This window comes from Neophocaena asiaeorientalis, unplaced genomic scaffold (genome assembly GCF_003031525.2).
Source record: "Neophocaena asiaeorientalis asiaeorientalis breed wild unplaced genomic scaffold, Neophocaena_asiaeorientalis_V1.1 scaffold59, whole genome shotgun sequence".
Classification (NCBI taxonomy): Eukaryota; Metazoa; Chordata; class Mammalia; order Artiodactyla; family Phocoenidae; genus Neophocaena; species Neophocaena asiaeorientalis.
In genome coordinates this window covers 12516143-12538666 of record NW_020174268.1, presented here as the reverse complement: position 1 = coordinate 12538666, position 22524 = coordinate 12516143, and the positions used below count along the sequence as shown (strand labels likewise).

The 22524-nt window shown below is 40.7% G+C and overlaps 1 protein-coding gene across 1 annotated transcript in view; it reads right to left on the bottom strand.

Annotated features, from left to right (window-relative positions):
• The window catches only part of DCLK1 (doublecortin like kinase 1), a 325749-nt gene that overhangs the window by 27909 nt on the left and 275316 nt on the right, over positions 1-22524 (bottom strand). The window contains exons 9-15 of the mRNA XM_024755592.1: positions 21442-21499; positions 20822-20941; positions 17289-17435; positions 5614-5747; positions 3814-3891; positions 3356-3452; positions 1034-1114 (exon numbers count right to left, since the gene is read on the bottom strand). Of these exons, the coding sequence (XP_024611360.1) occupies positions 1034-1114; positions 3356-3452; positions 3814-3891; positions 5614-5747; positions 17289-17435; positions 20822-20941; positions 21442-21499 (715 nt within the window). The remainder of the gene's footprint in view (positions 1-1033; positions 1115-3355; positions 3453-3813; positions 3892-5613; positions 5748-17288; positions 17436-20821; positions 20942-21441; positions 21500-22524) is intronic.

Below are 22524 nucleotides of genomic sequence, written 5' to 3'. Positions count from 1 at the left end.
AGTCTGTCTCAACACTGCTTTTAATCACACTTCATCCTCAGTCATTAGTTATCTGGGGAAAATACACTTGACTTATCACCGAAGTGATAATTCAGAGAAGCGGAACATTTTGTTGCCTTCATCTTACAGCCAGATCCCTCGAAGCAGCTGGCAAAATTCATACCAATGAGCTAACGATATTATACCTGTCCCATGTCTGTACCTATATCCAAATCTATGTCTGTCTTCTATTCTGGTAGCAAGAACCATTAGACCCAGGTATGGAACTTCCACACATGCCAGCAGGGGTTCCAACAGCTCCTGGGTTATCAGTTAATGTGTGTGAGGTACGTAAATGGTCCTGGGCAGACACTATAAGCTAAGCACCCTAAGGTTTATTATTATTGTTATTCAAAACAAATCTTTTCAATCAGTTATAGAGAGAGAGAGTCAAAAAATAATGACTCTGCTCTGGAGAATCCTTTCATAGCTAAAGAAATTTCATCAGACCTTGTACTCAGATTGCAGCAGCAGCATCTGGGAGCTTTTAGAAACTCAGAGCCTCACATCTACTACATTACAATCTGCACTTGAATAAGCCTCCCCCCACCCCCCCCACCACATGACTTGTGAGCACAGGCAAGTTTGAGAAGTGCTGCACTGGAGAGCTCCAACACTGATGCGGGGACCCTTGGGTCACTGGTATGTTCGGTAGAAATGATGCAAAAGCAGCACTGACTCAGAAAATCTGCTCTGTATTATTGATGGATGCAGCCCTAATCTGGACCATAGGATGCAGTTCCCCGGTAGAAGGCAGTCCCGTCTGAATCAAATGAAATGCTCTGTGCAAGGGACCGTGAGAACACATGTCAGCACAGATACATCAGAGGCCCTTGTGGAACAAGGCTGAGATCCTGTAACTGTTCTGGCATGTTTGAGAGAGAGGAACAGACACAAACACAGCACTTTAAAAAGGAGGCAACGTCATTAGGAAAGCTGCAATTTGAGAAAGGAATGTTCGGAGTAAATACAGGGAAGGGAGAAAGTTACTTACATTAACCCAGGGATGTTCGAGGACCTGCACGGCTGAAAATCGCTGATCGACATCCACCAACAGCATCATGGTAATGAGCTCCTGTGAAAGGGGACATTCAATGCCATTTGTGTCTAACGTTGAAGGAAAAAATCCGGGCGTTTTCAAGAGCAGAGGTTCTCTTTTCGTTTGGAAAACATCTGTAAAAGCTCTAAACCTTGAATATATCGACTCAACTTACCTATAGCTACCTAACACCTCTTAAAGGAAAGGTGAATTTTTGGAATTATAAATATATAGCTTGCAGTTGAGAGAGAAAAAAATAAAATCAATTTCATAAAGATATTTTTAGTATAAAGGAAATAAAGTATTTTGCACTTTAAAGACAGATTCCAAATTATTTAATATAGAAATCACATTTTAAAAACACTTTAAAATTTCACTTTGGCAGCTGAAGGGAAAAATGGATTTTTTTTTTTTCTCCTAACTGCAAGAGGGCATATTTTGGTTTGAAAGAAAGGAATGAGGAAAGAGATACGGAATTGCCAACAGCTAGTTGGTAAAATAGAAACTATTCTTTAGTAGCCGAAGGATTCAGAGGAAATCTGTTGAAAATGATTCAAAATTTTCCAGATCAATCAATAAAAGTAAAATAGAACCATCACGAAGCAGATGATTAAATGGCTCTGAAATTAATGAACCTCCCCCAGGAGCTCAGATTTATTTGCACCAGAAAAGCACGGCTTTGGCTTTAATGATGAGTCTGTCAGACATCTGTCTACTTTGGATTAGAAGTTCCCGTGCAACAAAATGGTTAGGTGTGTGTTACCTGGTCCCTCGTAAGCATGGGCTCTGAGTACCGCTCCGTGACAGGGACGACTTATTTCCAATGATGTAGAGATTCTACGTTCACTTTCTAACTTGGGCCAGGATTCAATGAAAGCAACTACTATCTATGTGTGATGCTGTTTGCAGGCGCCACGGGGGTGCAGGAGATAGTCCTATCGGTCAGTGACTTTGAGCCCTTGAGTTATGAAGTGACAGCACTGAGACTTGGGACAGGTTCCTGAACTGTCTGCTCACAGGTGAAAACACCTCCAGCCCCACCTCTGTGGCTATATCATCCCATCTCCTTTTACTTTTGTGGCTTTTCTTTGACACTTCTCCCAATTCCCCACATTTTCCTAGGGCTAGAGGTAGATTCCTGGACAGTTGAAGAAAATGAGAGATTTGGGCCCAGTATGCATCATTTTCCATGGAAAGTGGCCAGGCCTAAGGAGTCAGATTTTAAATTGAACTCATACTCAGGACACAACAAAAGGAAAGGCATGTATATTGAATAATCAAAAGATAATTAGTTCTCAACATCAGTTTTCCAAAAATTTAAGTCAATGCTTGGAGACATAATTTTAAGGGATCAATTTAAAAGTTTTCATTTTTGATTTCAGGGTCTACTAATGTCTCTGTGCGAGATTTTTACAGTTTTCTTAGAGATTGATCTTTTAGTTTAATGGGACAAAAACTATACGCTTTGTTCCCCTCTGCCTCTAAATCCTGGCTGTCTTTCAAGGTCCAAGTTACATCATAGCTTCTCCATGATGTCTTTCTTGATCATCTTAACCCATGTTGTGCTTTCTCCACTTTAACTGATTAACTGTTTAATTCACTCATTCATTTATTCATTCATTCGTGCAATATACGTTGAGCATCAGTTAGTTGCTGGTGACTATCTAGGCACTGATGATACAGAAATGAATACAATAGACAAAAATCCTTGTCTTGATAGAAATTATACCCTAGTGAGGAGAGTTAGAAAATAAACTACATAAATACAATATATCCACCTATCTATATCCATCTAGATAAGCAGACAGATACAGAGAGGTAGTTAGATGGTATACCAGATGGACACAGAGTGTAAGTGTTACAGGGAAAAATAAAGCAAAGGATGATAAGGTCAGCCAGGTAGGGGTTAAGAGCTGCAACTGGAAAAGCTTCACTGAGAAGATGACATTAAGTCAAGATCCGAGAGAGGTGAAGCAATAAGCTATACAGAAGTCTGAGGTGGGCTCAAGCCAGGTGTGGGCGGGGCATAACTAGAGGCTACAGCAATACAGCTGGAATGGCCACAGGGAGGGATGAGCCGGGGAAGCAGAAGCAGTCGATGAGTTGGGATGGCTACGGACAGATGACTCTTTGAATGTGAGCTCTTGGGAAAGTTAGTAACTATGACTAAAATGCATACAGAAATCATATTTACGATATCATTTGTTTCTTTGATTCAGAATCAGTAATTCCATTGAGACGCACGCTATAAGGAAGAGGAAAGCACTGGAGACCTACCTTTGCAGAATCAGAAACGTTATCCCAGTATGGAGAAGGGAAGTCCACTTGCCCCATCAAAATCTGATCAAAAAGCACCTCCTGGTCATCACCGCTTCTGTTTAGATGAAGGACAACAACGAGGAATAAACAGCAGGAAAATGCTAACTCAGGGTGTATCTTTTCATTCTTATGCATTGAAGCCCTTCCTTGCCCCACAAATGTGTAAAATGTGTGTTTTTAAGCAATTCAAAATGTCAGTATGGAACTGTTTTGGCAAATTAAGGAAGAATGAGTTTTTAAATTTTATGAGGAAGATTTATGGAAGGCATGTAAATTAGCGCGCACAACATGGAAAAAATAACAAGTTCTTATGTTCTTTTCCAGCTGTAGGCTCCTTTGTGCGGGGAGGCCGAATGGATCATTCAGAGAAGGGAGAAATGCTTTGTTGGTGCTGAATAAAAGATCGCTGCCCATACCCACGGAATGGAGGGAAACCACAGAGCAGGATGTAAGTGATTACACCAGCTGCCCAGATGTCCACCTTGAGGCCATATCTGAAAGAGTAAGTGACGTCAGAGTTAGCAAAGTCAGGCCAGGACAAATTACGGGGCATGGTAAAATAAATGACTCTTCTATCATAAACCAAAACCCAAACCAAACAAAATTTTAAAAACCCACAACAAACACTAAACCACAACCCACTGGCTTAACAGAATTCAAGAAAAGAATAATAATAAAAAGAAAAGGCTATCTAAGGCACATGACTAAAAATGAAAATGCCCACCTTCATATCTAAATATCAGTAAGTGAAGGGTTTCAACAAAAATGTTTATTATAGTCATATCAATTTTCAGATAGAGATGGACCCCTGAGACTATTTCACTCCTGAATTTTAGAAATAATAATTACACAGAAGACATTTTCCAATTTATAAAGCACTGACATACATCATCTGATTTTGTTTTCCCAACAACTCTGTAATTTGTACAGGATGAATATTACCGCCTGTTTTAAAGAATAGAAACCCGAGGTTCAGAGGGTAAATAATTTTGCTCAAGATCTCACAATTAGTGGCACAGCTGAGTTCCAGCCAAGGTTTTCAAGAGCTGAACCAAATCCTCCTTCGACCCCACACCACCCCTTCGCAGCAGGCCATCAGAGCGCCCAACAGAGATAACGGCATTGCCTCGAGGGAGGTCAGGCATGGCTATAGACTGTGGGCTCGCAATTGACTCAAATTTGATGAATAAAAAAGTGCTCATTACCTCACACCTTACTCTGGGGATTTCTCCTCTCATCTGTTCTGTATTTCTGCCTTTCTGGTCTATGGTACAAGCAGAAAAACTATCTCCACCTGTCACAGTGGAAGATACTACCTAGATTGTTAGGTTTGGGTTGGTGCCACTAATGGGAAGAAACAGTCAGGCTGTCTTCCCTTGCTGTGGCCCAACCTTCTGTTTAAGGACAGTGCTTCAGAACCCTGCCGCTGATCCTTGGCAAGAAATGGGGCTCTTCACTGAAAGAGCCTTTTACTCACCTCGACCTGAGTTCAAATGCTGACTCAGCTACTATCTAGTCATGAGCTTCTAAGTCAATCATCAGAGACTGAGTTTATTCAGATGCAAAATGGGAATCATATCATCTACTGGAAGAGTAAGAATTAAGTAAAGGAGCCTGGCATATAGCAGTAGGTCCTTAGTTAAGCATTAGGCCACCCCACAATCTCCCCCCATTCTAGAGATTTTCATTCTCTGTGTCTGCTGCACTCAGAAACCAGCCAATTCCCAGGAGCCCTCAGATGCCTGAGGGTATCTGCACTCCACAGAGAATCGATGGGCTGCCAAGAGGACCAAAATGGGACCGGAACTGGAGAATAAGGACAGCTGAGAGAAGTAACCACAGTAGACTGTACTCACTCACTGCACACAGCGATCTCTGTTTCTTTTTTCTCCAATAGCTAGTTAATTACCATCATAGTTAATTACTATGCTTCTCTGTTAGTCCAAACATTTTTTACTAAGGGGTTAATAACTGCCATTCTACCTTTAACAAAGGCCAAGAGGAAGCCTTAAACAAGATGGTAGTAACTGGCAACTTGATGGGGAAAACAGAGAAAACAGCTCCCACTTTCAAGTCAAAAAAAAAAAAAAAAGTGAAAAATATCTGATAACTAGTTCTGTCTGGATGGGACAGAACACTCCTATTTCTTCTATCCTTGAAGCCAACTAGCTATTTTGCAAGCACAGTACTGCAGTAAATGCACAAGAAGTGTTTACCCGGTCTCTGCAATGATTTCAGGGGCCACATATGTCGGGGTGCCACACACGGTGTACAGGGGACCGTCTACAATGGTGGCCAGTCCAAAGTCGCCCAGCTTCAGCGATTTGCTGCCGTCTTGGTGTTCGTACACCTAAAGTAAAAGTAAAAAGTGAAATTGCCTTACAACCAAGAGCTCAAAAGTTCCTTCCTAAAGAAATGAAGGACACTGTGGTTTAAATTTAATATATGTTGATCTAAAACAAACAGACTGCCAGATGTTTCTCTAGCAGAGATGGGTTTATTTGGGATCAGCACAGGATTGCAATTCGGGGTCTGCACCCATGGCAAGTCATGTCCAAGTCCCCACATGGCAAGGGAGGGAGATGCATTTACAAAGAGGTAAAGGAAGTTGGGAGGGTTGTAGAAAACAAGGAGTCCATGGCTTTTCATGGGTTGAGTCCTTGCCAGGAAAAAAGAGGAGTCTTTCTTCTTCCTGTTGGGCTCTGCTATGATCACAGGGAGTGAGAACGCCGCTTCTGGTCTCCTGACTCTATTTAATTGAGGTTTTGGTATATTAATATTTTACCTGTATTTATTATAAAATAAAAAATCAGGCAATTATGCAAGGATATACATACAAGAACATCTTTATATTACTGCAGAATTGAAAACACGGTGCAGAACCCGCAGATGGAAATTTGTTAAATAAATTACGGTATGTTCATACAATAGGAGGCTACATGACCATTACAATGGTGATGTGGGTTTACATTTATTGAAATGAATCAAGTTTGGGAAGTGAGGACAGACTTCAGACTGGTTTTTATAAAATGTCTATTAAAGAAAAAAATATGTACAAAGAAAAACGTCTGGGAGAGCATCATATTGGTGTGTCTGTCTGGGTAGTAAGATTATAGGAGATTTTTCTTCCTTTTGCTTATCTGTGTTCGATGTTTGCTACAATTCAAACTGATTTGCAGAATACAATGAAATACAGCAAGTTTCTAGTATAAAATCTCCAATTTATGAAAATAATTACCTCTTCATTTTAATATATCAGAAGCTTTAAAAATGCAATTCTTTAGTAAATTGAACAAAAAATCCACACGTCTATTAAAATACCTTATTTTCAGTGCCCCACTTTTCCAACAAGATCTATTTACATTTTTTTATTAGTAATTGAAAGGGATATTAACGTTTCATTTCACCTGTGGCAATTTGGGAAGATTTATCAGCTGCAGAGTCAGCATTCTGTCCAGGTTTCCTTATTAAGGCAGTAAAAATCTCTAGTCTTTCACCCAACAAATCAAGAAAAGGATGCATGTGACCATAGGCAAGTACTTAAACTGCTTTAATTCTAGCCCACGATCAAACCAAATGGATCTGTTCTAAAAAGTATGCCAAACAACGTCTATTATTTCAAAGAAAAGATCAAAGGGCATTCAGAATTCTAATTCAGAGCCCTCCACTGGAATCAAGAGATACAGAAAAGAGAGCCACAGTAAAAGGCAGTTGCCAGGAGACGCCTCAAGGAAATGGCGAAGTTTTCCACGTACATCAAAATAATTCATCCAGCCACTCGAGGCCTGCATTTTCTCCTGTTATCGCTCTATGATCATTTGTACTTGCTACAGCAGTTGGAACCTCACGCACAGCAAGGCACATCTCCACACATTAGGAGCCGCTACCGTTCACACACCATGTCTGCCTTCCTTTGGAAAAAGTAGATTTCACTTTTCAGTTCACTGCAGCCTCAAGTGCAGATGTTTGGCCAGCTAAGCTGCAGTATCAGCAATGATCATTTGGATCTAACTGTTTTGGCAGAAAAAAGGCAGTCAGATCCTCCTCTCTGGAGAGACTGTGTCATTTCTGGGCAGAAAATATTTGTTTACATTTTCTCCACGTTCAGAACATGGAGTCCTCTCCCTGAGGGCTCAACCACGATCAAGTCTGGGCTGCCCTCGGGCAGGTATCCAGAGGCTTTCAGGGCCACCTGCACCTGGGTTGTTAGGGCAAGGACAGCTGTATGTCCCCCACAGATGTGGCTCTGCCCAGTTGTCCTCTGAGATGGACACTGTCCTCCCTAGTTTAATGAAGCAGCCAACCAGCCCTGGTCAGCATAAACAAGTTTGAATCATGGACTTTGAGGCCTCAGAGCTACAAAACACAATATCCTCCCCGGTCTAAATGCTCTCAGGCAAAAGAAATCCCTAAATTGTAGTCTTAGCATGTCAGCCATTCAGGTCATTCAAAAGACAAGCGAATGTTTTTCATGAAAAGAAACCTGAGCTGGAAATACCTAGTAGATCATCTAGCTTATTTCCCAGACAGAGCAGGATTGTTTACTTCCCTAATTCCATTTTGTTACCAATAACCTTTCTAAAATGCAGAAGAACCTCTTGCTTTGATGTTCTGTTAGGTCCAAACGTTCATGGTGCGTGTTTTGTGAGGTGGTGCAGATTTCAAATTACACAGCTCCATTTATACAGAGATTCTGTGGCTTTTTTTCTAAACATACTATCCATAATCACCCAACTCTATTCCAAAGTTGGACAAAAGCAGATACTGGCAGATGCAGTCATAAGTCACATTCTGGTTGAGAATATGACCACGTAATTCTCCTCCATGTACCAAAGGCTTTCTTTTTAAGCATCTACATTTTAATAGGAATTCCATCGTACATATAGCCATATGCCAGTTATATTTAATATAGCTGAGCAATAAAGTCCAAAGTTTCAATAACTAAGAAAAAAAGCACTAAAAACTTACCTAAAGTAAAGAAAAGGAAGATTATTTAACAGTAATCATTCTCTTAAAATAAACCGGCATCATTTAAATGAAATATGTAGAATCTATCATTTTAATGTTCTTTTCATCTCTCTTTACTCACTTCTACATATCTCCTTTTTTTTTTTTGCTTTGAAAACCATATAGTAGAATTTTCATGAACATATAAAGAGGTTAAAGTGATGCTTATGAGAGACAGTAAGAGCTAAGAGACAAAGGTCTAATCCACATAATTGAAAACATTTCTAGACCCAAGTACATTTGAAATGCTTCAGCAAAATGTTTTTGCAGGTGAATAAATGCCCAGGCCTCTCATTTGGAATTCTGTTTAACTTACTTACCGTCAGGCAGGGCAGGAAACAAGGTTGCTTTGGGTTTTTCTCTGTCAACACTTGGGGAGAAGGATACAGAAGAATATATTGTAGTGTTTCCTCTCCTCCCCTGGGAGAGCGCCTTTCCTAAGTGCTGCAGTGGGCCCACCTCACAACTGGACTCCCCAGAGTGCCTGCTGCCGCCTGAAGTGCACTCACTCTTACTCCTTACCGAGCCAGTTACAGAGGGGCAGGATTGAGGCCATTTAAAAATGTAATTAAAACTTTGTTAAAAATCACAGATTGCTGAATACATGTGTCTCAAACGTGTACGTGCACGCACACACACATCCTCACAAAACCATCTCCAGAAAGTATTTTCCCAAATGGCAGCTATAAATTCACTTTGAACTAAGTTTTTAATTAAACGTTAGGAGTCGGAAAAGCTTCTAACACATTCGCATCCAAAACACAGAGTCCTTGGCTTCTCCCACTCTCTGAATCAACTTCCTTAGCTTGTCTCCTCACCCTGACCTTCTTTCAGAAAGAACCTTAACAGGCTGCAAGTATAAGCTTGGACAGGCTGACCCAGCAAGTGGGGTTCTGGTGTAAGAAGAAATTTTTTGCTGTGGCTGTATTTTAAAGCCTCCATAACATATGCGCCACACGTGAGGTGGGGTACGTTAATTGCCAGTCAAAGAGTATTCACAACATGAGATATAATTTTATGTTCATCCCACGCCCTTTAAATACTGTAGATGCTCCCCCCACGTTTTAAACAACGAGGGGCTATTAAAGAGACGGGGATTAGTGCAAATTACCCAGTATGTACTGCTTTCACTGTTTTAACTAAGCAATAAAACTGTGTAATTGTACAACACTAATTGAATGCAGCTACACATAATTGTGGGCTGCCATATGTATCCTATTACCATAAAGACTGTCAGTATTTTGTAAGCTACTCTTGTGATCACTGCAGATGGCTACAGTCAGAAAAGTTGTTCTCTAGGGTTTATTATATGGCTATAAAGACATCCCATGATTTGACAGACTAAATGTGTTAAATGGCAACAATTATGAAAAAGGTTCCAATTAAAAGCTGAAGGCATGTCCTACCAAGAATAGATCTAGTGAAAGGTCAGGTACGTAGGTTTTTGGCATACTGGTATTTTACACAGGAATTTTCTTTTTTAAAGAAGAGTTTTATTTTTGTTTCTTTTTCGTTTATTTGGGGTTTCGCAGTGGCTGTAACTTGCTGAACAGTAGATGTTTGGGCATATGCCTGATTTCCCTTGGATCAGAAACTGAGACCATCTGAAAAAGTTATTTGAAAAAATAAAAGATTTAATATAGTCATAAAATGCAGCCGGTGGCCATAAAATAATGTGAAAATTCACAGATAACGTGAACCCAGTCAAATGGTTTCTGAGATTCCCATAATAGAGAACTAAGAGCTGACTAATATAACAGATGTGTTGGAACAAACACAATTCTCAATGATAGTATGAATTCAAGGAAAACCTCGTTGAAATGCTGGCTAATGAATCGTTAGTAACCACTGAAATAGTTTTCACAGAGGAGCTCAGGAGGTACTAAAAATTATTTCACCAAATAGAATTTAACAAAACTGGCATGAAATTGACAAAGCCATGAAAAAAAAGTGAATTTAGTTTTTAACAAATATGGTATCTTTTTAAAACAGACATTGATTTTCTTCTAGCCAAGGTATTTGGCCTTTATGATGTTTCCTAAAACCAGTGGATTAAATTTAACCTTTAAGAAGTGAAGTGTAAGAACATTTATGCAGGGAATTATTTTGCAAAATGCACTTTATAGTCTCCATACTTTGAACTAAACTTCCTGGAAAAAAAATTAACTCTTAAAAGAACCAAATTCAAAAAAAAAAAAAACAAATTCATTTTATACCCACATGTAAAACCTTTATGAAACAAAAAATTAAATGAAATAATAAAAGTTGTACAGAAGTCAGAAGCGGGGCAACATTAGAAGAAAAAATAAAATAGCTTTTCAAAGTGTTACCCTAGAGATATCTGGGAAGATGGAGAAGTGAATAGAAACTCCAGGAAACCTGATTCTCACCCCTCCTTTAAAACAGTCTTGAAACTATCTAGAGAGTTCTATGCAGCTGCAGTGAGATGCACAAAACGTGCACATCCCAGGATTTTGTTAAAATTGTGGGAACTCAATGTCACTGCAATTCTCAAACACTGTTACATTTTTGTCACACAAGGATTATCCAATATGTCATTGTAGGAAAATTAGAAAAGACAGATAATTACAGAAAGAAAGGAATTAAACTCACCCATAATCTTGACACCTAAAAATAGCCATTGTTAACCTTTGGGGTATAAACTTCCAAGAGCTTTCTTTTTCTCCCTTTCCTGTTTTTCTTTTTTCACTGGACAATATATCCCGAATGTTTGCCCAAGTGAATAAGCATATATTCACATCATGACTTTCAGTGGCTGCTAGATACTCCACTGTATGGATGCACCATGATAATAATCCCCCAAACTACTACCACTGCTGTTCACTGAGCCCCTGCCAGGCCTCCTGTTTAGGACTTCATGCTCAATATCCCATTCGATCTTCACAAAAATACCATTAAGTAATATTACTGCTATTCTGCAGATAAAAAAATTGAGAATCAGAGACGTTACGTAACTTGACAAATGTTACACAGCTAATAAGTGGCAGAGCCAGAACTTAAGCTCGGGCATGTCCAAGTCCATTATTCTAACCAGGATGTCCGCCTGCCTCCATATCATGTCATTATTTAAAAAATCAGTGCCCTGACGTAAGTTGTTTCTATATATATATATATTTTTTCTTTCCATACCAAAAAACACTGAGATGACCATCCCTATGTACGTATACGTATCTGACACTTTTTCTTTAGGTTACATTTTTAGAAGTAGAATTACTTGGTCACAGGGTGCACATTATTTAAGGCTTTAGTTACATATTATCAAACTACCTTTCAGAAAGGTTCCATCAAGTTAATCTTGCACTGATTCATATGAGATGATTGGTATCCTCATAAATTTCCCAACCCAGTATATCATTATTATTAATCTTTGCTAGTCCAATAAGGCCACGTCATTTTATAATGAAGTGAATGAACACACCATTGTAAAGCAATTATACTCCAATAAAGATGTTAAAAAAAAATGAAGTGAGTGATACTACTCAAGTCCTAAATGACGGAAGAAATGGCTAGCAGAGCAGACAGATGCGGATCAATCCTGGGGACACACTACACTTTTACTTCCTGTCTTCTTCCCCCGATGGAATCACAGATCCCTGGAGAAGAGCCCTCAGTGAATGCTTAGTACAGTAACTGGCATATTATTCTATTAAATCATGTTTGGGGAAAGTGTTCTTTTTCTTCTATTTTCCCTCAACTTTTAACCAAATTCAGAGAGAAGGAATTCTTTTTCTAAACACCTATGAAAAACGATCATTCTGTTTCTGTTTGGACAGTTTCAATGACTACAAGTGACCTGTAATAAAAGCCACTGACTTTTCAAACAGGTGTAATTGTTAGAAAGTTTTTCCTTACGTCAACCTCAAATCTGTCATTAATGTCTTCTCTTTAGTTTGAGTTTACTGCTCACATACACAGCACAAAAACGTTCTCCCATCTTACATCTGGCAACCTTTGATGAGAGCCACTCCGTTCCACTTTCACCATCCCTTCTCTGGGCTGAACCCAGGCCCCTGACTGTGATGTGCTCGGGTCCCTCCCACCTGGTGTCACGTGGTATAAGCAGGGCAGGGACTCTCTTGACAGCGACACTCTTTCAGTGAAAGGAGTCTAAGGGCACGTTGGTATTTCTGGCAGTCATGTTACACTAAGATTCACAGTGAACTTATGGTCAGTGAATAGCCTTTAAACTGGGCCAAATTTTCCCATCACTGTTTTTCTGCAATGGTCCTTAAAACAACTATACCAAAACCAACTTAGCCTATAGAGATTTATGTTTATCTCTTGTTAAATTTCATCTTACTGATTTGGGGCCTTTATGGAGCCAAAGATAGTTTTGGATCTCAAGTCTGTCATTTGATATACAGAATACATCTTCATCTCGGCCCACTGGCATGCTGATTAGGGCGGGGCTGGTGACAGACTCCTGTGAGACCCACAGCTCCCTCCTCAGGGTGGTCCCCAATCCGTTCATCAACACTCTGGTGGCTCAAGTTCCTCATGCAGTGGACTGACTACAAATCTACTCAAATGTGTTTCTGTTTACAACCTCCAGCGCTCCATCTGTGGCACTGGCCTTATCTCCCAGTGTAGTTAGTGATCCTATCAGAAAATGGGTTTATTTGGGGATTAAGGGTCCTGGGATTAGGGCAGAATGAAATCCATTATCTGGTGAGCTCCATGTTGGCTTGAAGTGGAAACTAAGAAGAGCTGGAGCACAACCTAGGGTCATCACTTGGGGGAAAACAAGATAATTTATTACTAGATTCGACCCATTTCATGAAAACGAGGGCCATTAGCTGCACATGCCATTTTGATGGGCAGCGAGGAACAGGCACAAACACCTCGACAGAGAGTCGCTAAAAGGAAATTTCTGACCAAGAGAAGCAGTAACCCTGAGAAACTGCTTTCTCCCAGACAGTATTAAGGAGTTTAGAAGCAAAACGTTTCTTGAACAGAAATTTTTATATCTCAAGAAAATTACTGTGTTTATTTCTGGAATCTAATAAAAACTAGTGATGTCAGTTATTTGTTGCCATAAAGACTTTAATTTTCCTAAGAAGGAGGTATCTGCATATACATTTTAAAAAGACCCTCCCAGCTCCCTGCAAAAAAAAAACAGGCTGCTACTGATGATTTTTGCTGCCAAGGGTACAAGCTTGCCATCTAGTGGTGACTCATGTAAACTGAAAGCAGTTGATCTCAGACAATTTATGGGTTGTTGGTTTTTTTTTTAAAGCAAAAGGTTCCTTTTTGTCATAAACTATCATGGCACTCGCACCCACCCACCCACACACAAAATGGTTCCATGCACAAGTGCATCTGGGGAAGCGCTGTAATCTCTCCCCCTACTCAGAGAGTTTTAGTCTGTGGCCAACGTACGTCCTCAACGGAATAGATGAATTGGGAAATGACTAGGGCTTGTCACGGTGGGTCTGTCCTCTATTATGTGAAGTATCACCGTTCACTCACTCTCTTATCTAATCCACCCTCTCATTCACCTGTCACTCGTCCATATGATCACTTAGCACCAGGCCTGACGATTAAAGCAGAAAGAATCACGTAAAATCACTGGCATGATCAACTCATTTAAGAAAAAAACCCTTAGTAACAATGCAATAATAAAATTATAAGAGCTATTCGTATTGGGTCAGTTCCCAGTTTTTGCCTAAAATGTAGCTGGAAACATCACTGTAAGTCAAATTTTCTCATTAAAATGCTTTGACTTGATCAAATACTCAGACTTGAATAAATCATCCATATGATTAATATAGATCCTTAAGGCCAAGCTACGATATTTGTATACTGTTCTATAAGAATTAAAAATAAAAAATTCTAAAAGTTCTGCATATGCAATGATGCTATATAAAATGAAATCTATAGCTGAAATGTCTACATTTATAAATAATTCTTTGCTACTTATAATAAACATTAAACACTTAATTAGCAAAAATGTATCAGCAGTCTAACAATTTAAGGGTTTTTTGAGGTCTCTTAATAGAACGGTAATGCAAAGTGTGCAGTAAGGCCTTTTTTATTTCTTTCAGTTTCCCGGAGTTAGAAAATGGATTGAAACTCTCTGCATTAAATTTATTATAGCATTTTTCCAAAAATAGTCTCTAGCTCTACATTCTGCCACAAGATGGCAAATCCATGCCTGGGAAGATAGTAACATTTTAAAAGCAATGTCAAAAAAGATGAAAAATGATTGTTACAACGTAACATTGTACTGTTAAACAGTTTTATTTTTAGGGATAATTTAATTTTTATTACAAATAAAAGGGGAATAAAAAAGAAGGGAACTAATAGTCCCATGGTATCTCTTTATCTTCATACAGTCCCCTTAAAGGAGGCTCAAAGAAGTTAAGTATCTTGTTCAAGGTCAGAAGACTAGACAATGGAAGAGTGAAGCCCTTGGTTTTGAACTTTTGTCCATCTGACTATAAATCCTGAGTATGTGATTTTGTGCTTCCCATGACAATTCTCTCTTATTTCCACATAAAGGTCAACAGAATATGACGTTAAGAGAAGTCTCAAGTGCAATTAGTGATGTCATTCTAATTTTGTTAAAATTATTCTATTCTTCTACCTATTTTATCCGATAGTAGATTTACCCCTGCAAACATCACCAATCCTTACCACTCTCCTATAGAAAGAAATTACTATACTGGAGAAGCAGAATTACTTTAGTTTTTCATATATATATTTTAAACCTGCATTATGAATGACTGTAATGGTGTGTGTGTTTGTGTTTGTCTATATATATGTGTACACATATATATATATGTGCATATATACATTTTTCACATTCTTAAATTAGAAAAGAAAGGAAAAAGGGAGAGAACTTTTTTTCTTTTTGGGTAATTTAAAGTAAACTATGTTCAAATGAGCACAGTACTTAAAAAGTATCCTGCAAATTGTCATTTTAGTAAAAGCACACTGCTATGTAACCATTTATGGCATTTATAGAAACAGTGCTCTGGTGAAAAGCAGGTTGAACAATGGGTACACAAAACTGAACTGCAAAAGCGGGAAGGAAAATGAAACTTTAATTTTCAATCACTGAATTTTCGGAACTTAGAGAAATTTTTAAACAAAGGCTCAGTTGTAAGTCCGTTCCCATGAGACAATCCTACCTATGTCAGGACACAGGAAGAATGAGTGCAGACAAGGCACTATGCAGAAGAGAATGTTTAGGCTACTGTGGAGATGTGGAATTTGAGGGGCAATTAAGTCAGAACTCCATCATTTGACCTCAACCACCTTCATTAGCCAGTAGCTACAAGATTACTAACTTAATTGCAATTAACTAATTGCTTGTGTATTTATTTCTTGAATGCCTACTTTTCCTACCTGAATGGCCCTCTGTGAAGGCATATGCCTCTCTGTTCCCTGGCACAGTCCATGGCACAGAGCAAGCACATAGAAAACCTCTCTCCCTAATTCACGGCTTTATGTAGTCTAGTGGTTAAAAGCTTGGGCTTTGGAGTAGGACATAGGTTGTGACCTTGGCCCTTCCACTTAAGAGTTGTGATTACCTCGAGGGGGTCTTTCAACTTCTAGGCACCCCGTTTCCTCACCTGTGAAATGGGACAGTAATAGACCTTACCCAGTATGGCTGTTGTGAGGATGGAATGAAATACCAAGAGTGAAGCCCTTAGCATGGGGCGAGCACAGGTGGTCTCCACGGAAGCAGGTCTTAGCAGCCTTTATTGGTGGTGGGAGTTGGGCTGTGCATCTGCCGTTAAACTTGAGCGTTCATTCAGCTCACGTGGGGAGCTGGCTGCAATGCAGATCTGCACCCTGTCACCAGTCACCAGATTCTGATTTGGTGGGGCTGCAGGTCAGCAGGCGGACTCTCAACCACTGCGCCACCGGGGAAGCCCAGAAATTTACATTTTTAACAGGCATCTGGGAGTAATTCTGATGCAGGGCGTCTTTGGACCACCGTTGGAGAAACACTGCTTTAGAAAGAGAATCCTCATTTCCCAGATTTCTGAAGAGATGGACAAACTAACAGTCACATAATACATGACTCTTGGGGTTGGATAATGAAAGTAAAAGAACTATCATCTCGGGTGGGGGTGAGAAACTGAATATATTTCATTAAAATTCCGCCCTGAATAGCCAACAAAATTTATGATACTCCCACATTCACTAGTTATAGCTCCCCGATGCCCAGCCTCTGTCTCCTGAATTCTTTCAACACTGTCCCCTTAACAATGGGATTAGGAGAGCATCCTCCTTTGTTTGCATGGAGAACTCTCAGTGTTTCCCCAGAGAGACAAAGTTCATGAAAAGCAAACCAAACGGGCCTAAAGGGAGGACAAAATGTCTCTGATCTTTAAATCTGTCTTCATCATGGTTATTTTTATGCTGAGGGGCTGGTGTCTTGAAAACTCACAATGATTTATTCTCTTAGCTCTGAGATCAGATTATTAGGATGTAAATTGGGAGATTAAGACACAGTCTAAAAAGGCTTCCATCTTTTTTTTTTTTTTTTTTCCAAGTAGAAGCTTTCTAACACAAAAGTGCTGTTGATAAATAATGTAAGTAAATACTCCTCATGACTGGCCTGGCCTGGCCCATGGTCTTAACCATAGCCCTAGACTTCTTGAGCTCTATTCCTGTCCCCCTGCCTCGGGTTTTTATTTGCTAATAAATTAAGTGCTCCTAACGGTACACTAACCCTGACAGATCAACTTAAAAGACTAGTTTCCAGCTAGTTACTGAAGGCCAGCTGGAAAACAGCCTTTACAGTCATTTTTGTTTTTAAGAAAATGGAAAAGAAAAAAAGAGAGAAATGCTGATATTCACTCATGAATGCTTGGAACTCAAGACATCCTGCAGTTGGAATCCCTCTTACCAGCAGATTCTCTGGTTTGATGTCACGGTGGACGATGTTGACGCTGTGCAGGTATTTGATGGCGCTGGCCAGGTTGTACAGCATCCCACTGGCGTCTCGCTCAGTGTATTTGTTAGTGGAAGTGATGGCATCGAAGAGGTCTCCTCCCTGAGACAGAACAGCAGGAGGAGAAGCACATTAACAGATGGTCCAATGGCGCTGCCTGGAGAGGCGCGTGACACGCTATAAAGGGAGTGAAGGATGCGTTCAGGGTCTCTGGGTTCCGAGGGCTTTTCCTGCCACCTCTCTCTCAAAGGCCCGGAGACCATAGTGATTTCTCTCCCCACTGTGAGAGCCAGTGACATTTCCTCCAGAGCTCAAAGGAAAGAGAGAGGATTCTCTGCCTTTAAACTCCCAGCCAGGGAGGGGAAGCGGAGCCAGGTCTCCAGGTCAGAGGCCTTGTGACACCTGGGAATCCTGGTGGCATGTGCTACCCGCCTCACGCCAACCGCCAGCAGAAGGTCAAACTCATAATCCCAAATCTCCCAAAATGAGAAACAGGTAACACCGCAAACTGCACCCTTAACAAAATGCTCTGCTGCCTTGTGAAATTACCACCACACACACGCACACACACACGCGCGCACGCACACACACACACACACACACACTTCTCTTCGTTCTCTAGATTTAGGTCTCGTGGAGTGGGCGTAGTGTTTTCTTTTTCAATAATGTGCTTCTTTGTAAGAACAGAGAAAAGGACCAGAAACTGTCACTCCAAAGATGAAAGAGAAAGAGAGGGAGGAGGGTGGAGAAATTTCAAAGGAAGTTTTCTAGTACCATTATTCATCTGAACTTTTGTTTCCATTGTTCCTGGCTAATTTATCGTTATTTGGTGAAACAAAGATTTTAGGCTCCAATTTTAGATTCATTTATTTGAAATGCTTTCAGCGAAGTTGGGTCTGGTTTACTGACAATGTGTGCATCCTTCTTGCACACGAGGTCCCAAGGAGCCGAGCCCAGTGGCTGACCGTGTTCATCTGTTACCTAATGGGCTAAGAGATTTAATTTTTCTTTTTAAATAGCAAACGCAAAATAGAGCACTTGTAGGCTGACAATTTTCAAATCCTGACCTGGCCCTCTGTGACTCTGTATAATCTCTGCTCAGGGGAGGGGAGTGTCTCCCACTGACCCTTCAGCCGCAGCAGTTCCCAAGCTAAGCACATACATTTTGTTCCAAATGAACACTTTCCCTCTCAACATTCTGTCTCACGCAAAGGCAAGGCTGCTATGTGCGGGTTTGCAGTCGTTTCCATACCACCTCGGGAGGTGGGGTTTTCACTGTGGTTCGCGTGAACAGCACGCCGGACCCTGTATAGGGCCGTATGGGGTGACCCTGCCAAGCCTCCACCATCGTCCTGGTTATCTAGGCTCCAGGCAGCCTGTAAACTCATTTCTTCTTCACCTTCTGCAAATCAGTCAACAGATATTACCAGTCCTCCCTTTAAGGCGTGCCTGTGACACAGCCTTCTAGGCCGTCCCCCAGCTCTTTACGCAAAGCACTGTGTGCACGGACTGTCACCTTCCCACTCGACGTTTCTTTCTCTTGTCATGAAATCAGCGTTCCTTTCCCACGGCTCTCCCCGCTCTGCCCCCAACCTTCGTTCCAACTTGCTTAACCTCATCTCCTGCCTCTACCTAGACCAGTTACATTAATGCTCCAGGTAGGGTATGTCTTCCCTGGTCACCCGAACAGGTCACACTCCCTCCTCACTCCATACCCGTCCTCAGTAGAGCCGCTTCCTGCAGTGTCCCTTCTACTCCCTTTGTCTTTCTCACTCGTGATGATCCCTTAGCAATGGGCCCCAGGGCCACCCCGTCCACAGGCCTCCCTTCCTCTGAACACACAAGCACTGCGCGTGTGTTTACGTCTGCAGCCAGAAGCCTGAAGTCCCGTTCTTGGTAATTATGGAATTTCACTCTTAAGAACGGTCACTTCACTGTTTTCTGGAACACAGGCCTCATTTATCCTACAGCTTCAGGCCCTCCTGGGCATCCTACTGGCCTCTCAGGGTTTGACAAGCACAGGCCAAGCGAAATTCCTCAGGGGGGATGTCGTGGGAGACTTTCAGGTCAAGCCTGGGGTTGGCCTTCACTTCTCGGGATGCTTTCAGACCTGGCCTCACAGTGGTTCTCGGTCAGACTAAATGTCAGGGTACGATATAGTGGCTCAACTGAGGAATCCCAGCACCCAGAGAGAATTCACAAAGGCTGTTAATGGACAATGTTGGTATTTACCAAACTATATTTGGTCATTAAGTGCCAACATGAAAATCTTCTGAATAAATGAAATTGACCTTTCTTTGTTGGAATAAACGGTTAGCATTTTTATCTCCCTTACTCTCAAACGTGACAGTAACCTGTGTTACTACAAACAAAAAAGCCCCCTCACCCTCAGAGAAACAAATCTTAACTTGAAGTAGAAAAAGAACAGGCTTCATCTATAAACATAAATAACCACTAAGTTAAAAAAGGCCAACAGAAGTAAAGCAAAGAAATTCTGAATGATGAAAGTTTACAGGCCCTAGAACGAACATTCTTCTATATAGTAACAGATTAGTTGATTAAATGCTTGCCTGGTCTTAAATCTTTACAAAAGGAAACCCCATATTCCAGGGTGCTGATTCCCACCACCAGCTCAGCTGAGCGATTCTAAACAGGGTTCCTGGAGCCCTAGCTGCTCACTGGCACACCGCGGACGGAGAAGATGATGTGACTAACTTATATCACTTTACAACTAAAGTAGAAATTACTTATGCCATCAGTTAGAGTAACATAATAGAAAAGGCTTGAGAAAACTACGACTTCATGAAAAGGAAACATTCAATTTTCAAAAACTTCTAATTAAGAAATTTTCAGGTATGGAAGTAGAGGGAACAAGGGGGTTACCTTTCACCTAGACTCAACCATCGTCAACATTTGGCCATTCCCATATTCTACGATTGAGTAGAATAACAACTTAATTTTATGTGACAGGATGAGATTGTAACCTTCAGCGAAAGGTGGCAGACTATTCACATTATTATTAAGATGGTGCTATTTTTCTATTATGGTCGTGTCTAAAAGTTTAAAGCTTGCTCTTATAATAATGATACTTCTGGATGTAGTTCCTGGAAAAGTGAACGACTTCTACTACAACAATAAGAACCGTATTGGCATCTAATACTTTCTGTGTCACAGAAGCTGGTGAAAGACATCCCTCTTACCCTCACAATAGCATTCCTAGCCCTTTTTATTCCTAGCAATTATTATTCTCATTTTACACAGGAGAGAACCGAGGTACAGAGAGGTATGCCTAAGATCAGGGAGCTATTTAGGTCAAGGCTGGGACTTGAACTTTTGAGTCTAATTCTAGCGCTAATACTCTTAACCATTATGCCAATGCACAGAAATAAGAGACTGGATGTTGGTGGGAGGAAATAAAGGAGAGAGCTCTACTGTATAGAAGAGTGGGGTGCCTTGTACAGGTTTATCTCTTTCTCCAAAATACACACCTTTACTAATTCCATGACAAGATACAGCTCAGTTGGTACATCCATCTCTTCGATCAGAAGAACGATATTGGGGTGCTTCACTCTTCTTAAAATAGACACCTCGTTCTGGATCATGTGCTCCTGGTCAAGGCAAAAGTTACCTTAATCAAGATCCACGTCAAAATACACGAGGAGCGGACTCGAATGAACAAAACTATACTATCTGAAGATCAAGGGAGATGCATTTTGGGTAAAATATATGGAGTTTATCTTAAATTCTGATATTCACATAGCCTAGAATTGCCAAGAGATGTTGAAGGTCCTGAGAAAATGTTTGTAATTTCAGAACCTACCATGTTAAGTATAACTGCTTATAGAAGGATGAAATGAAACTTAGATCACAAAAGTAACAGAAGTAGTAAGCAAAGAGGCAAACACAGAGAAAGAACAGAAATAACATCCAATCATTCCAATAACTTTTATTCCAGGAATATTTATAGAATAAAGTTATATCCTAATACGTATATAACATTCTGTTCCACAGCTCCTAGCGTAAATTTACGTTTATTCGGGAGCTCATCTTTGTGTTTCATTCTGCCTCCAAAACACTGTATTTTCATAAGAATAAACTTTATACATACTTTGCCTCGACACTTGCTTTTCTTGATAATTTTCAGAGCATACTCCCTAGCAGTCGACCTGCAAAGAGAAAGGTTTTTTTTAAAAAAAAAACAAACAAAAACAACTTAATTTCAGATCTGTTGCATCAGCCTGTTAAGGACTCATTTCTTACCGCACTGATCTTGCATTGTGGTGTAACTATTTTGTAAAAAATCCTTTTTTCCTTTTTTAAAAGAAATAAGTGAACTTTAAGGGGCTGACCAAGTGTAAGGACAACGGACATGCTAGCATGGAACATTCACAAGCTGCTAACACTGTCATACTTGTAATAAAACTGCTGCTATTGCTAGTCCCATGCAGAAGTCCCCCTGCAAGGTGGCTGTGCTCTGCCCCTCCCTCTGAAGTGGTGTGGTCAGGACGTGAGTTTCTGCCCGTCTTCTTCCCAGTCTCTCTTGAAGTTCTCTCTCCACGAAGTGAAGTGTAGCTGTGACAGTTTTCGGAATGGCTCTCACGGCCACACTGACAACTCTCAAGACGCAGTTCACATTCTTCAGACTTGGGTTGTTTGCACCCCTGTGTGTTCCACTGGAGAACTAGCGGATGAGGTGCTCAAGGGATATAGAAAGGGATACAGCCATTAACTGGGCATCCCGTGACCTCCTGGGCCTTTCATCGCTGTCTCATTTGATAGAAGTGAAATGGAGGTGACGATGAAAATGAACTCGCTTTGCCAAAGCCTCACGGCAGCACTAAGGTCAGAACTTGGAGCTCTTGGGGTCTCTGCTTCGCATGCAGCCCCGCCAACATTGCCCCTCCTCTGCGGTGGGTGTGGGAAGGAGGGCTTAGTCACACTGCAGCTGTAAACAGCTTCCTCATTTGTGTCACCATTTCCCAGACGCTGCAGTGCCAACCACGACAGGTCCACCGTCAAAGGACACAACGCATACTTCATAATCGTCAGAAACCACTACTCCACAAGCACTGCCATTTCATATCTGCTGGGGAAACCCAAGAGAGTCTAGCTTTTCACCTACAGATAAAGGCCAATTTTAGGGGTCCAAATGAATACAATGGGAGTGAAGGTGATCAAAAACAAAATTTTT